This window comes from Lissotriton helveticus, chromosome 8 (genome assembly GCF_964261635.1).
Source record: "Lissotriton helveticus chromosome 8, aLisHel1.1, whole genome shotgun sequence".
NCBI lineage: Eukaryota > Metazoa > Chordata > Amphibia > Caudata > Salamandridae > Lissotriton > Lissotriton helveticus.
The window spans coordinates 912361398-912377770 of record NC_136069.1 but is presented as its reverse complement, the minus strand read 5'-3'; the positions used below and the strand labels follow the sequence as shown (position 1 = coordinate 912377770).

The window sequence follows — 16373 nt, the reverse complement described above, 5'->3', positions numbered from 1 at the left end:
TCCTGCGGGACACTCGTGCGACAGCAAGCAGTGCGGTGGGCCGTAGGAGCGGGCCCCGCGTTGCGGTGGCGGCCGGCGGCGAATTACCGGCGTGTGTGGCGCCCCTCCCCCACCCGCTCCTAGGACAGCGGAAGAGCGGAGCCTGCAATTGCGCTGTGCCGGCCGAGGCACTGCTGGACTGAGAGGCCGCCCACCCACTGGCTGGCCCGTTGTGGGGGCAGGCAGGACACAGTGGTGTGTAGTGAGCTGGTGGGGCACTGGGGGGGCTGCCGCCCAAGGCACCTGGACGTCCCGGGACACGGGCAAACTAAGAGGTGGCCGTCGGCCCGGTCCGTGGCGGGGGGCCCGCCCGGAGGAAGGCGAGGATACGCCGGGCTGACAGCGTGGTGCTGGGCCCCACAGCGCATGGAGCATCGCGGAGGCCAGAGTTGCCGGGGGCAGTGAGCTCGACTTGCCCAGGAACTCATCTGATTCACTGGCCGCCTCTTCAGTGGACTTTGCTCCCCCTAGCCCTGGTGGGCCTTGCGGGCGTTTTATGAGTGACTGTGGGGCAACGAGGAGTGCACTCTCAGACTGGATATTGTCGGATGATTGTGAATGGGGTACAGCTGGCACCGTGAGCTCCCGCTTGTCCGGAGGATTGGTGTCCCGCACTAGTTGGGGTGCTCCGCTGGGCGTTTCTAGTGGGCCCAGCCTTTGTCCGAAGGGGCTGTTCGAGTAGCTGACTACCTGCACACAGGATGGCCGCGCAGGGAAATGGCGACGCCGAGCCATCTGGAGGGGGAGGCCGGCGGCCGGAGGACGTGACTGGCGGTTTCCCGACGGAGTCCTCAACACAAGAACAGAGGCTCAACCTCCGCCTTGATGCGATCTTAGCCGCGATCACTGCCACGAAGGATGAGCTGCACCAGGATATTGCGCAGGTGGCGTCCGGGCTCGGCTTGCTGAGGGCGGACCACGCCAAGCTCTCTGACCGGGTGAAGTCTAATGAACAAATGCTCCAGGAGCTGAAACCGGTGGTGGTCACGGCGGAGCATAAACTTGATGACGTTGTCCGTCGACTGGCGACTTTGGAGCGTCGGGTGGAAGACGCGGAAGGACGCAACCGCCGGAACAACGTGAGGGTGGTGGGGCTTCCGGAGAAAATTGAGAAGGGTGATACAGTGGCCTATTTGGAGGACTGGTTCCGCACAGTGGTGGCGCCGGAGGGCCTATCCCCCTTCTTCTCCCTGGAAAGAGCGCATAGGGTGCCCGCGAAGCCTCCCCTGGAGGGCCGGCCGCCCCGACCGGTGGTGGCCAGACTGCTGCACTACAAGGATCGGGATCTGCTGATCCAAAAGGCGAGAGATCGTGGGCCCTTCCAAGTAGACAACAGCAAGGTGACAATATTTCCGGACTATACGCAGGAGGTGCAGCGGCACAGGGCTTCTTTTCTGCCGGTGAAAAAGGAGCTGAGAGAGGAGGGGATTCAATATTCCTTGCTTTTTCCGGCCAAGTTACGGATCATCGTTGATGACAGGACTCAATTTTTCCAAACACCCGATGAAGCTTGGTCCTGGCTGGAATTGTATCGAGCTGGGACGGATCGGGCACACAGGCCGGCCAGGGATCGAGAACAACCGGTCAGGGTCAGGAAGTCGCAGCGCATCCGCTCCCGGAATAGGCGTCAGCGGGCCGAGCGGGAGGCGCAAATGCTGGCCGATAGACGGAGTGCGTTGGCGGCCACGGCGAGCATAACGGGCTCGCAGCAAGAGGACGCCTCCAGGGGTTCGGCTTCGGAGAGTGAAGGTGTGAAGACTGGCGATGAGGACTCGGAGATGGGGGGAGCGCAGGGGCCGGAGGTTACTCCACAAACGTCAGATGGTATCTTTAATGGGTGAAGCTTGTGGCCGCTGAACTTTTGTGGCCTGGACGCTCCTGACTTCTATTGGACTGCCAGGTATGGGGCTGCATCGGCAGTACGGGGCTCTGGGCGCGGGGTGGTTGCTCTGTCGTCCTGGTTCGGGGCTCCATAGTCCCCATCAGACCCTTAAGGTCTTCTGTGGTGTCGACCACAGATTAGTGTGATGTGTGGGGTGTTTGAGGTTTGGAACGGGGCTGAAGCTGGGTTACTAGGCCCTGTCCTGGGGTGGGGGAGGGTGGGAGTTGCGGGGTATGTTTTGAAGGGGTTGTACAATTGCTGCGATGCGGGTCACATTTATTGGCATGCGCCACTGTTGGGATTGATGCTCTATGGGGACGTTACCTAATTTGAAATGTGTCACATGGAATGTCCGGGGGATTCGTACTATGGTTAAGCGCCACAAGGTACATGCCTACTTGGTGAGGCGGGGCGTTCAGATAGCAATGCTTCAAGAAACTCACTTGACACAGCAGGAATGTGGGGCATTGCAGAGGAGATGGCGGGGTCAGGTGTTTGGCACGACTTACTCGGCGTTTGCCAGGGGGGTGTTAATATGGATCAGAGCGGGCACGCCATTCCAAGTCACGAGTCAGAAGATAGATCCGGAGGGTCGTTATGTAGTGGTGGAGGGACGGCTGTGTGGAAGGGAAGTAGTGCTGTGTAACATCTATGCCCCCAACACTGAGCAGGCCCACTTCTTTGAGAGCTTGTCGCGCACACTGGCGTACTACTTGGCAGGCCCTATCCTCCTGGCGGGGGATTTTAACTCCATTTCGGATGTGCTGCTGGACAGGTCGCACCCGCCTTTGGTGGACTCCCCAGTGCGCAGACTTGCGACCCATAGACGAGACTGGCAGGAGAGGTGGGGCTTGGTGGATGTATGGAGGGCGCAGCACCCCGAAACTCGGGATTACTCCTATTTCTCAGCGCTGCATGATCTGCATGTTCGATTGGATTCGGTGCTGTGTTGTGAGTCCCTGGCGCAGGTGGTGAGGCACACTGAATATTTGTCTGGAACCATCTCGGACCATAACCCACTGCTGATTTCGGTGCAATGGCAGTTGGCGAGATCGGAGGTCCCCACATGGAGACTTCGCCCGGAGACGCTGGACGACCCAGCGTTCTGCGACGCGGTCCGACAAGGCGTTGACGACTACTTCGCGATCAATGCTGGGTCGACGGCGACGAGAGCGAATGAATGGGACGCGATGAAAGTGGTGGTGAGAGGGATATGCATGGGCCGGTTTCTGACTGTGAGGGGTACCGTGCTGACTGACCTCGCGAAAGCGGAGGAAGTGCTGAGAGGGGTGGAACAGCAGCGTCCGGAGAAGCCGGAGCTGCAGGACAGCCTGCTGCGTGCTAAGGAGGCGGTGGCGTCTGAGACGGAGAGATTGCGGTGCTATGACTATAAGTTGTATGCGGTGAAAGTGCATGAGGAGCGTGATAAAGTGGGCACGCTCCTTGCGAAGCTGGCTGATCCGTGCCCTAGGGGGTGTCCGGTTCTGAGTGTGCGACAGGAGGACGGGTGGTGGTTTGCTCGCAGTCAGCGGTCCTGGAGCGCTTTCAATCCTACTACACGGGTCTGTATGCCAGCCACCTCGGAGTTGAAGCCGCGGACATTGGCGATTATTTAGATCAGATCCCTTTGCCGGTATTGGACGAGGAGGAGGCCCGGGATCTGGGGGGCCCTGTCACCCTGGCCGAAATCAGAGGGGCGATTAGCCATATGGCGCGGAACAAGACCCCTGGGGTGGATGGATTACCGATCGAGTTCTACGCCAAATTTATGGAAGTGCTGGCGCCCAGACTGCAGGCTGTGTATGCAGAGGCGAAACAACTGGGGCGGTTGCCTGACTCTATGACAGAGGCGCTGGTTGTGCCCCTGCTGAAACCGGGCAGAGATGCTTTAGATGTCGCTTCTTTTCGTCCGTTGTCTATGCTGACTGTGGATTATAAGATTTTGAGCCGAATCCTGGCCACCCGGCTCCTGCCACTGATGACATCTTTGGTGCATAGGGATCAGGCGGGATTCATCCCCTCCAGGAGCACCTCGATGAATATCCGTCGGCTGATTGGGGTCATTGATAGTGCTGCCTTGACGGATCCAGGCCCGGTAGTGCTGGCGGTTGATATCGAAAAGGCGTTTGATAGTTTGGAATGGGATTTTTTTTAGATGGTGTGCTGTTGAAGTTCGGGGTTGGGGAGGGGTTCCGAGGCTGGACAAGAGTGCTCTATTGATCGGCTAAGGCGCGGGTGCGGCTTGGGACATTGGTCTCCTCGGTTTATCCGGTCTGCAGGGGCACGAGGCAAGGCTGCTCGCTATCCCCTCTGCTCTTTGCTCTAGCGATGGAACCCTTAGCGGCACAGGCAAGAACGGGAGTTGTTTTCGACGGGATTGCGCAGGGACTTGACTCGCATTATATATCGTTGTACGCTGACGACTTGTTACTATACCTGGCGGATGCTGGAAGGGCTCTAGAAGGCGCGGTGGATATGCTGGGCAGGTTTGGGAGGCTTTCAGGCCTCAGGGTGAACTGGACGAAGACTTGCGTGTTTCCGCTGCGTAAGGCCACGCTCTGCCAGCAGCTCACGAGGCCGGTAGTGTGGGAACCCTCTTGTTTTCTTTACTTAGGGGTGCGCATCTACCATGACACGGCGGACCTCCTTGAGGGGAATGTGGGGCGCTGTCTTAGGGCGCTGAGAGGCAGTATGGCCTTCTGGGCTTCTCTCCCGCTGTCCGTACTGGGCCGAGTAGCACTGTTGAAAATGGTGGCACTCCCGAGACTTCTCTATTATTTTAGAACGCTGCCGGTGTGGATCCCGCAGGGTGTCTTTCGGGAGCTGAAGACGTTGGTAACTGGCTTTCTCTGGGGCCACGGTCGCAGACGGGTAGCGCTGTCCACCCTGCTGAGACCCAAGTGTGAAGGAGGGATGGCCGTCCCCGACTACGAGTTATACTATCTGGCAGCGCAGCTCCAGGTCCTGACGCAGAACGTGGCCAGGGAATTCAGGGGGCCCGAGGATGGCCGGGGGGTCGGCGGTCAGAGGCATGTCTTATCGTCTATTGTGATGCAACAGAGACTGGCCAGTAGGGAAGTCACGATGGAGGAGTGGACACTCAGATTGTGTTGGAACAGGTACATGAAGAGGGCTGGGAAGCGCCGGCCATACGCCCCGGAGATTCCGTTGGGAATGCTCACTGCCTTACCGCACGGGGGTGATTGGTCCCAATTGTTAGAGTGGGAGGACCTGGGCTTGCAGATGGTTGGCGACCTCTATGTGGAGGGGACGCTGGCCCCGTTCCAGACCTTGCAGGAGCAGTTCGGCCTGCCGAGTGGTACTTTCTTGCTGCATGCGGCGGTTGTCGCGGCTCTGCAGAAGCACTGGGGGGGGCGGATTGGCTGAACCGGAGGTGACGGCGGTGTGCCAATATGTGGTGATGGCTGCGGGCACCGTCAAGGCGGTGACCTGCCTACACAATAGGATGCTGAACGAAGGTCTGGCTCCGTTGGTCGAGTTGAAGTCGCGCTGGGAGGCTAGCATCGGTAGGCCAATCCCGGACTCTGTTTGGGGTCAGATACTACACAGGGCCTGGAAAGAGACAAGGAATGCGAGATTCCAACAGGTGCATTATTTTGTGCTTCATAGGGCATATTTGACCCCGGAGAGGTTACGCCGTCACTTCAAAGTGCTTGATGCCATGTGCCCGCGATGTTTGGTACCTGAGGCAGATCTTGACCACATGCTGTGGGGTTGCCCGAGGTTGGGGGACTTCTGGTCCGAGGTGGGGGACCTCTTGAATGCTGTCACAGATCGGGAGGTGGACTTTGATATGGCCACGTGCCTGCTTCTTTGGTTCCCGCACACCAAAAAGACCAAGGTAACGAGTAAATTCATTGGGTTGGGACGGATACTGGCGCAGCGAGAAATCACTTGGCATTGGAAGTCTAAAGAGGGGCCGTCTGCACGGAGGTGGAGGAATGAGTTGGTGAAGTGGTCGAGCTGTGAGAGTGTGTCGCGAATGCGTCAGGCGACTAGAACGGGTAATGAAAAGAGCTTGGACCTAGCACGGTCATGGGAGTTGGTGGTGCAGGCATTAAGGGACCACCTAACTGAAGGCGACGACACTGATCAGTTATGAACAGGGATTCCGTGTGACTACTCGTTTGTTACAACTTCCTGATAGTTGTCACCCTAGAGCAGGAGGGGAATGGTGATACCCGCATTAGCAGCAGTTGAGGGGGAGGGTTTAGAGTAGGAGTTGTGGGAGGGGGTGGTTTGCCGGCCAGCGGCGACCTCCCGGAACCGGATGGCCCAGGAAGGCAGTCATGTTGATCTTGTGATATGACATTGGAGTGGCCTAGGATTGGACGGGGGGGGTTGGTTGGTTGTTCTGGGATAAAAGCAGAAACGAAGTGCTACACTTGACCTGTGTCCCGAATAGGGCATGCACCGAGGTACCCACAGTGAACTGACTCATTGACGCGCCGCCCAGCCTCCGGGATGTGGGCTAATCGGCTGTGTATTGTATTGCTATCGTGCTGTATGATGGGTGCCGCTGGTGTATGGGTTGGCTTGTTGGTTGTGTTTATTCCTGATTCTGCAATAAAAATATATTAAAAAAAAAAAAAAAGAAACCAACACTCCATAACTGTTTTAAAGGGTTACAAGGCACTAAAACATGATGAATGTTTACGATGGAGGTTAAAGGCCAAGTGCCCCATAAAAGGCCAGTGTACAACCAGGGCACAGGACAAATAATAAGACAAATAATAAAACCAATAATAAAACCGGCTCAAACCAGTAGCTGCAACATGCCATGGTTCAAATCTAAAACCCCTGTAAGGCAAAAAACAGTAGCGCAAAAGTTAAAGTGCTACCTTGAGTGGGCTCATCCGGAAAAGTTGGTATTCAGGAGGAGTACACGCCCAGAAGGCTAGCCACACCTCTAGGATGGGTCTATACAGCTAAGAAGACTTCATCTATTTTCAAAAGTGGTAGAATACTGGGTTCTGGGTAGAAAAGGTGACCTACACCCCCGGATGTGGTCACCTCAGGGGCAGATTAGCCGCTGGGGCTAGTAGCCCATTGGCCACTTGCACCCACACCCCTAACACCCTTAAATCTAGGATTTAAGGGCTACCATTTGGTACCAGAACCTCAGTTCTGATCTGATTTGCAACAAGGTAAAAAAATAAGAGACCTGTGTATGTGACAACAGGAGCTGCATAAACCAAAACCGTTATACTTTGTACCTGTGGCAACTTTCCAGGAACTGCACGAACGTGGCTTGTCCTGGACCAAAGCTCGGTTCCCCTAGACAGATTGACCCCTTTGAGAGCCTAAGGCATCACCACACTCCCCTTGTCTAGTAGCACTTGTTCCGAACAACCACAGGTAAAAACAACATACCGGAACTGAAGAATCGCTAGCCATCGGGCCCTTCGAGGGATCACCCAGAGGTAGATGTCCAAGTTCATTAGTGGGAAACAGTCCTGACCGCCATGGAGTTCCAGGTGGCTACTGTGTTCCCCAGGACCTGCAGATGTCGAAATAAATTCAAGAGAACGCCGCAAAACCTTCATCCCACGTCAGAAGTGGCTTTATTCCTGAATTTTTGCACCATGTTCCCCCGCCATAACAGTGTAAGCGGTAAAACCAGCTTTCCTGCGCCTCCCGCTTCAGCACCAAGGACAGCCAGGACAACTCTGCACCCAGACTCTGAGCCAGGTAAAACGGAACTGACTGTCATGGTTTAGGCCTGGACCCGCATAACCTTGACCTTCCATGGGTTCCAAGCAGTTCGACTTGCCAGTGACCAACTGTCACTATCACTTTTTCCCATTGAACGCAATGCAGAAATTGTGCACTAATGAATTACTGTGATTTATGTTTTCTTCTAAAGTCCATAACTTTGGTTACATGTAACTGATCCTGTTCGTTTTGGTGTCTAAATTTAGATAGAAATCTGCCTTATTTTTACAAATTGGTGTTGGATTTCTTTGGAGTCGATTATTTATCATTCATGTTGGTACTCTTAGGCTTTACCATATGTTCCTCTGGTAAAGCCTGACTGCCATTTGCCACTCTACAATGACTCAGCTAAGGATTTGTTACTTTGACTCCAAGGAGCATCTTTGGGGTATTGCATGGTGAAGCCTAATCCGCATCACCACAAACTACTCCACCTTCTTGAAATACCATAATAATATCTTGCTGTTAAAGCTTGTGATGTGGTCTGAATTGTCTTACTTGTCAAGCCATTCACCAAGAGCTTCTTCCAGCAGAAACAAGTTGTTCTTAATCACATTACTTCCACAAGCCAAGTTTTCACGTACTTTAGGATTTCGGTCTGATTTAAAGCATCAACAGTAGAAGATTAAACAGTTCATGTTGGCGAGCCTGCTACAGAGCTGGGTGCACAACTGGAAAGCCACTGGCTAATCTTCAAGAAAAGGGGACTGGGAAATTCAATAATCTAAGGCCTATAAATGCAAATAATTGACCTGGGAAATACTAGCCCATGCTATTCACTATGATCCAAAGCCAAGCAAATAACAGCAACAAAACAATACATCTGTTGTATGACAAATAATTTGATTTTACATGGTTAGTTTTTTTGTTTTACAGGTCTAATAAAAAAGTTAAGTCTGCATCACGCACAACAGACAGTGAAATATAATGTTTTCACATGGTTTGTTCCCATTAAACTTTTTTCATGGAGTGCTTTTTTATACTTATAAATTCGAAACAGTGTTCTTTAGATCCTGGTTGTAACAACCAAAGATAGCCAGTCACAGGTGACCTACAATGCGCAGTATTCCGATGCATCGTAAAACGCTTGTTTTGCTTTAGCCTCATTTCTAGTGTTATAAAACTATGTGGTACTGTCTAAATGGACAGAGCCCATTCAACCTACTATTACTTTAATTTTCAGCATTATCATATTACCTGGTTCACCAAAACCCTCGTTTATACGTAGGCATATAGTCATGGTTCTAAAAATAAACATTCATGTGTAACTTTACAATTCATAGACAAAAAACGTTGACTTTGTTCTGCTATATTCAAGTATATTGGAAGTCAATCTCATACCTGTACTCAGGCTCTGAAAACCGACTTGCTTTTTCCAAACATGTAATGAGATCTAGAGAGAAGAAAACAGAATTAATCATCAAAATTATAGTTGACAACGTCTACTGTCCTGACTTTAACACTTCAGAGTCAACCCTTCCCTTTCCCATTGGAACCACGTCATGGAAGTGGCTGGATATGCTCATTTCATGTGCTGGTGCATGCAAGCTTGCCATTTTACGCAGCCACTCTTTGCTGTTGAGCCTCTATGTGACTCAAGACTCCCCAGGTGGCCGAGAGTGGTTCTTAATATGTACTGGTGTTTGCCAGTGCTCGGCACCGCCACTTGACTGTTGACACCGGCCCGTACATAAGACAGTCCACCACATGGTGGCCCTGGCTACCTATTTTTGAGTTGAGCGCATCAATTTATCAATGAAATACACTAACAAGATTCTAGTGCGTCCAGGCCAATCTTACAGCTGTGGGTCACCTAGACTTGCCCAAACTGTCACATTTATAGAGGTGTGATGCTTAGTAGGAAGCATTTACACAGGCATGTGGCAGCGATGGCAAGTCCTGTTGGAAATGCAAGCTGGAGTGGCCTCCTGACCAATACTTAAGGCCTGCCACTTATTTATTGCAAACTAAGCATAGAAAGTTTATGGGCTGAAAGGCTGCGTGGGTGGACCACACACACATTCAGCATTGAAGGTGGTGCCCAGTGTGACTTGCAGCCGCTTTCTTCATGAGCAGACTGCCTACTGTTTTCCTTTGTGTGTCGGCTTGGTGGCTCTGCCTAGACCAGCTTCTGCTTCATCACTAAAAATAGGAGAGGTGAGTAACTATGCGAGACAAACTTTCTGCAATTAAAAGGTTTTAAAGAAATTAAGGTCACTGACAGTTAAATAAATCAGCAGAAACAAATACGAGATAAACTGAAAGCTGCATTTCCCAAGGGGAAACTCTAGAAACAAGCAGAACAGAACACAGCAGCCACCTGGCTACCACTCTACAGGTATGGTTGCTGCTACACACTTCTCACTAGCTAATTTATTTGACAAGTGTTTGTGTATCATCCAAGAAGATTCAAGTTCAACCACACACATTACCATTGCAATTCCACACTGTGACTTCTCTATTAGTGGCCGAGGAATCACGAGATGATGTCCTATTTAGAAATAAATCTACTGCAGAAGCACGGGTCAGAGGGGATATTAGAGACTGTAAAAGTGAAACAGGTGATCTCTTTCTTACAGTCGGCATCGAAAAGCAGAAGCATGGAGGTTTCCTTCCGGTTAGTAGATTAATGAATATTTCACTTAACCTCATATCAATATAAAATTTCCATCATATACAACATCATTCTTAATTCAAAAAGAGGATCCAGTTAACAGTATTCTGAGATCAGACATGCACTTCAATGCCTCTCCTTAAATAACGTTCCTAGGAGTGAAGAATATCTGAATCCATGCATGCTCAGCACCAAGTTCTCAGCTCCATTCTTACACTTTTTCAGAAATATCGAAGTGGTGTTGATATGTCTAATTTGTTGACAACTATTCTGCAAACACTTGTAGACATTAAAACTGCCGTTACTCTCCCCCCCCCCCCCAAAAAAAAAGACAATAGTGTTGATCTGGTCTAAAACGGATATCCTGGAAGTTGCACACAGTAATAGTGGGACTTCAGTGGGAAGCTCACTAAGTTTTGGTGTTATGGAAATTAGAACAGTGATTATCCTGCCCAGAAGAAATTCAAAAATAAAACTACAAATAAAACAAACAAATCCAAAGCAGGGGAGTAAAGATGCCTATAAATTATCTGAAGGAATTATTCAAAGGAATCAAAGCTTAAGCCCATAAATGATGATGGGTTAGTGCTACTCACAAACATACAGGTTGCAAATCTTAACCCATACCCGGAGTTTGAGAAAGACTAATTGATTCTTGTTAAGTAGAAGATTGATATAAGATGACCATTGAAAATAGGAATTTCTTTAAAAGGTCCTGGTTCCTCCTTCCAAGTACAATCTTTATTAGAACATTGGAATGTTGGTAGCACCATTGAAAACAATGGAGTGCTCCGGGCTTATAATGGCGTATAAGCCCGGAGCTCCAACATTCCAATGTTTCTTTGTTCACAGCTCTGGCTGTGAAGAAAGGCTTCAGGGAGCCTGAGGAAATTTCAATCCCTTTGCGCTACCCTGAAGGCTTTGTTTAATTTGTTAGAACATTCTGCCCTCTAGTGGCAGAATGTTCGAATAGCCTTATAGCCTTTCGTAGCAGGGCTATACCAGCTTTTAAAGTCCAGCTGCCTTGTTAAAGTCCCTCGCCTTCGGCTCGGGCCTTTAACGCTGCCGTGGGTCTTTAATAGCTGGTATAGCCCGCTAAAGCGGGCTATAAGTCTATATTAGAACATTGGAATGTTGGTAGCTCCATTAAAAACAATGGAGTACTCTGGGCTTATAATGGCAGGTATAAGCCAGGAGCTCCAACATTCCAATGTTTCTTTGTTCACAGCTCTGGCTTTGAACAAAGGCATCAGGGAACCAGAGGGGATTTCAATCGCGCTCCCTGAAGACTTTGTTTTATTTGTTAGAACATTTTGCTCTCTAGTGGCAGAATGTTCTAATAGCCTTATAGCCCTTAGTAGCAGGGCTATACCGGCTATTAAGGTCCTGCTGCCTTGTTAAAGTCCTTCGCCATTGGCTCAGGGCTTTAATGCTGTAGCGGGCCTTTCATAGCCGGTATAGCCCGCTACGGCGGGCTAGAAGGCTATAGTAACACCATGGGGCAAAAAACTAAACTACATCCTACTTAACTATAGATCATACTGTGAAAAGCGTGTTCAACTTTACTATTCAAATAATCAACAGGGTCCACCTTACGTAGAGTTAGTGTATATCCTGATGTTCATGGAATACACAATGTGTGTTAAAATACCCCTCACACACCAAAAGGGCACTTGGTGTCATGCTTCATCATTGGGGTCTTCCCGTCCCTGCTGTGGGACGGGGCAGTGCTGCAACAAGAGACTACGCCGGAGCACCTTTTTATTGTGGGTACTATGTGAGTGGGTTGGAGTGAGTGTCAGTGGGGTCAGGAGTGAAAATAGTTAAGTGATGTTAAAAAATACCTATCCTAGTGGTAGAAAAAACTATTTAATAAACACTGGCTGGTATTGTTAAAAAAGTGAGGCGGAGAGGTAAAGCAAGTTACTGTGTTTACTCTCCTGTGCGGGTCAACATGTTTCGGGGCGCCATGCCCCTTCGTCAGGACCGGGGAAGATCCCCCTGTCACTCACTGATGTTTTTACCACAAAAAAGTTAAGTGTAGTGCAAGTAGATAATGTTTCTCTTTATCAATGTGTATATATATAATTTATAAATATACGTTTTCCTAGCAGTATCAGTAGTTCTGATGTAGTCAGCCTGATAGGATAAGAGCACATAGTTATTAATGCGCCGATCCCATTGCGCTAGACTAATGGTCACCTGTAAGGGAAAAGAACGAAAAACACACATATAGACTGTGGTCCATGGTATCTTAGATGAATCTAGAAAAAGCCCTGTTGTCGGGTAGTGAAGTGCTAAATGATAAAAAGTTAAACACACATACATTGCAACACAATAAGTTAGCTTGAAAAAGCATGTATTGGCATAGATACATACTTTGGAGGTTAGGAGTCAGTGCCCCATGAGCCAAGGCTGAGCGAAGGGTGATTTGAGGGTCCAACTGCAGAAAGGAAAAGAAAATAGGAACGGAGAAAAGGGATGTTTGCTTGTTCCCTGTTGTAAAAATAGGCTAAATGGTATTATGCTGCTTCCGATTATAAAGTGAGCTCTTGGCAGGTCCTTTCGGCTATGCCGTACTTACTCAACACCGAGCACGACGGGGCTTCCTCCTTCGTCAATGGCTTCCGTGTTAGTGACAGGCTGAGATTTGGCGGGTTTTTAAGATACACAACGAAAATGATACATTCAACAGTGGCTGCCGCAATAACTCCGTCTTGTGACTCTCACGGACACAACGGTCCCGAGTTGAGGTTACAAACCAATTAAACGGTCAATATTCAATTAACCTGCAATGCATAAAAACCCGCCAAATCTCAGCCTGTCACTAACACGGAAGCCACTGACGAAGGAGGAAGCATCGTCGTGCTGGGGGTTGAGTAAGTACGGCATAGCCGAATGGACCTGCCAAGAGCTCACTTTATAATCGGAAGCAGCATAATACCATTTAGCCTATTTTTACAACAGGGAACAAGCAAACATCCCTTTTCTCCGTTCCTATTTTCTTTTCCTTTCTGCAGTTGGACCCTCAAATTACCCTTCGCTCAGCCTTGGCTCATGGGGCACTGACTCCTAACCTCCAAAGTATGTATCTATGACAAAATACATGCTTTTTCAAGCTAACTTATTGTGTTGCAATGTATGTGTGTTTAACTTTTTATCATTTAGCACTTCACTGCCCGACAACAGGGCTTTGTCTAGATTCATCTAAGATACCATGGACCACAGTCTATATTGTGTGTTTTTCGTTCTTTTCCCTTACAGGTGACCATTAGTCTAGCGCAATGGGATCGGCGCATTAATAACTATGTGCTCTTATCCTTTCAGGCTGACTACATCAGAACTACTGATACAGCTAGGAAAACGTATATTTATAAATTATATATATATACACATTGATAAAGAGAAACATTATCTACTTGCACTACACTTAACTTTTTTGTGGTAAAAACATCAGTGAGTGACAGGGGGATCTTCCCCGGTCCTGACGAAGGGGCATGGCGCCCCGAAACATGTTGACCCGCACAGGAGAGTAAGCACAGTAACTTGCTTTACCTCTCCGCCTCACTTTTTTAACAATACCAGCCAGTGTTTATTTAATAGTTTTTTCTACCACTAGGCCAGGTATTTTTTAACATCACTTAACTATTTTCACTCCTGACCCCACTGACACTCACTCCAACCCACTCACATAGTACCCACAATTAAAAGGTGCTCCGGCGTAGTCGCTTGTTGCAGCACTGCCCCGTCCCGCAGCAGGGACGGGAAGACCCCAATGATGAAGCATCACACCAAGGGCCCTTTTGGTGTGTGAGGGGTATTTTAACACACATTGTGTAGTCCATGAACATCAGGATATACACTAACTCTACGTAAGGTGGACCCTGTTGATTATTTGTACTTTCAGGAGAGAAGGATTTGCCCACCTTGGTGCCACAAAGCACCACCTCTTCACTCCCCCCTATTGATTTTTTTGTTCAACTTTACTATTCTCCAGCTGCTAGAAATGAGTAGACATTGTATATAGTCATCATAGACTTGTTTCCAGAGGAAAAGCGTTGTATAGAAATCCCAATGAATAGATCTTATCAATAGGAAATTACTCCAATCTTGTCAAATGGCCACAGGAAGCACAAAGATATTCCAGCAATTTAAAAATTAACATTTGCTTGAATTTTCCACAGTGTTGTGCACTAAATTTATATCAGTAAATTCAAACCGTAATCTAGACCATTTCAGAATGAAGGGCTTTAATGTAATTCTTCATTTTCCTGATGCAAGCAACATAGATAGGTTGAATGTTTTGAACTCAGATGTTCCTCTTGATCCATGGTCCTAAGTTTGGAAATTCACTCTCTCTCAGAATCTAAATTGACTAAGGCAAAACAGTGATTCCGAGTTTTGATGGAATTAACATAGTAGAGAATAAACTATCAGCTCCATGTTGTCATATACAAAACCTGTCAGTTTCCTGGTCATAGCTCCAACCTGTGTTGGAAATGTGATTTATTCTAACTGCATTTAGCAATTATGTAGACACTACTAGTTGGAATGTTGCAAGCATGGCCATCGTTCAAGATGACTTGGAAAGTCCTAACCAGCAAAATTCAAAAGTGACGTGTGTACAAGAAATGTGGCCATATTGTTATCTTAATAGCAACTTTTAAATCCACAAACGATCATGTAAGAGATGGCTTGATGCCACTGATCAGAACGAACACTTCTTGGTCACATGAAACTTTGGTTTGTTAGTATTAATCTGCACGGTGTCATTTTGTTTAAATTGGAGAAAGAATGTTAGGTTTCATCTGAACTAATACTTTTAATTTGTTAATTCCCCCAGGGGTCGGAACAATTAGTTACTCACGGAAGTGTTGCAGGAAAGAAGACATTTCTTGGGAACAAAAAAAATAACCAATATAATTATCATGGGCGATCACAATGAAAAGATCTCTCATATTCTGTAACTTAAGCGACACTGAGCATGAAAATGTGTTGAATAGTCCCAAGATAAAAATTCTGAGCAAAAACAAATGCAAGAGGGAAAGTACTTTTCGGTGCACTGATGGAAATAAGAAGTTGTATACTCAATGGCAGAGTCAGCGGGGATATTCCTGTTAAGAACAACAAAAGCAGCCCAAATAATCCTTCAACTATTGATTATATGATCAATCCTTATGAAGTTTCTAGAAAATAACAAGATACTTGCCTCATTGAGATTAAGTGATCACTCTTATTGCAGACCATTATTGCAGACCAAGTTAGTTTTCATATCAATAGTGCCCCCAAGGTGGAAATGGCTGGACTGGATATTACATCTTACAACAAAGCTAAGGACTCTCTTCTCTTGGCAATTTATAAATACATTAAATAGTGACCCAAGGGCTTGGCACAGTCACTCTAACTGCCCCTTCTGATCTGTTACTGTGCTACTAACCATCACACTCTAGCATATCTGTGTAACAGTTCTTATACACTGCTACAAAACAGTTTTCAGTCACCAAAGGGTAGTTTTTCGAAAGTGGAGAAACCGCGTTGCCAGCCATAAAGAATGTGATATTTAAGCAAACCTGGAACAGCATTCACATTGAATTTAAAAATCATCAAGCATAAGGGACTGGGGGAGTGCAACATTGAGCTATTAATTCTGAAGAATATGAAAAGAATTACAAAATACTACCTGTATTTTTTGTGGTTGAGTAGGAGGCAAGAAAGCCACGACCGGAAATGTGAGTCCCACTCATAAATTGCACTGTAACCTCATGGCTTTTGGACTCAATCAAGTTTTCAAGGTGAAGCACATGACCACAGTATTTACCTAGAATACACAAAAGAACAATGAGAAATTGGAGTATGCTTATAGTTTTTGAGAGTTAAGTAACAGTACATATGCGGAGTACAATCATGAGGGAAGGATATCACATAATATACAGATACTGACATTCTCATTTAATCATTTAGAGTCAATTACCTGTTACACACATTCTTTCCAATTGTTCAGAGGAATTCCTGTCTCCAAAGCTTTACCACAGGATCCAAGACTCAATAAAAACATACTTTGCTTAAAGAAAATCTAAAGACCCACCTATTCAAAGCCTATTC

The 16373-nt window shown here is 48.0% G+C and overlaps 1 protein-coding gene across 1 annotated transcript in view; it reads right to left on the bottom strand.

Annotated features, from left to right (window-relative positions):
- The window catches only part of DCBLD2 (discoidin, CUB and LCCL domain containing 2), a 526471-nt gene that overhangs the window by 312316 nt on the left and 197782 nt on the right, over positions 1-16373 (bottom strand). Inside the window, exons 3-4 of the mRNA XM_078657730.1 lie at positions 15952-16089; positions 8999-9050 (exon numbers count right to left, since the gene is read on the bottom strand). Of these exons, the coding sequence (XP_078513856.1) occupies positions 8999-9050; positions 15952-16089 (190 nt within the window). The remainder of the gene's footprint in view (positions 1-8998; positions 9051-15951; positions 16090-16373) is intronic.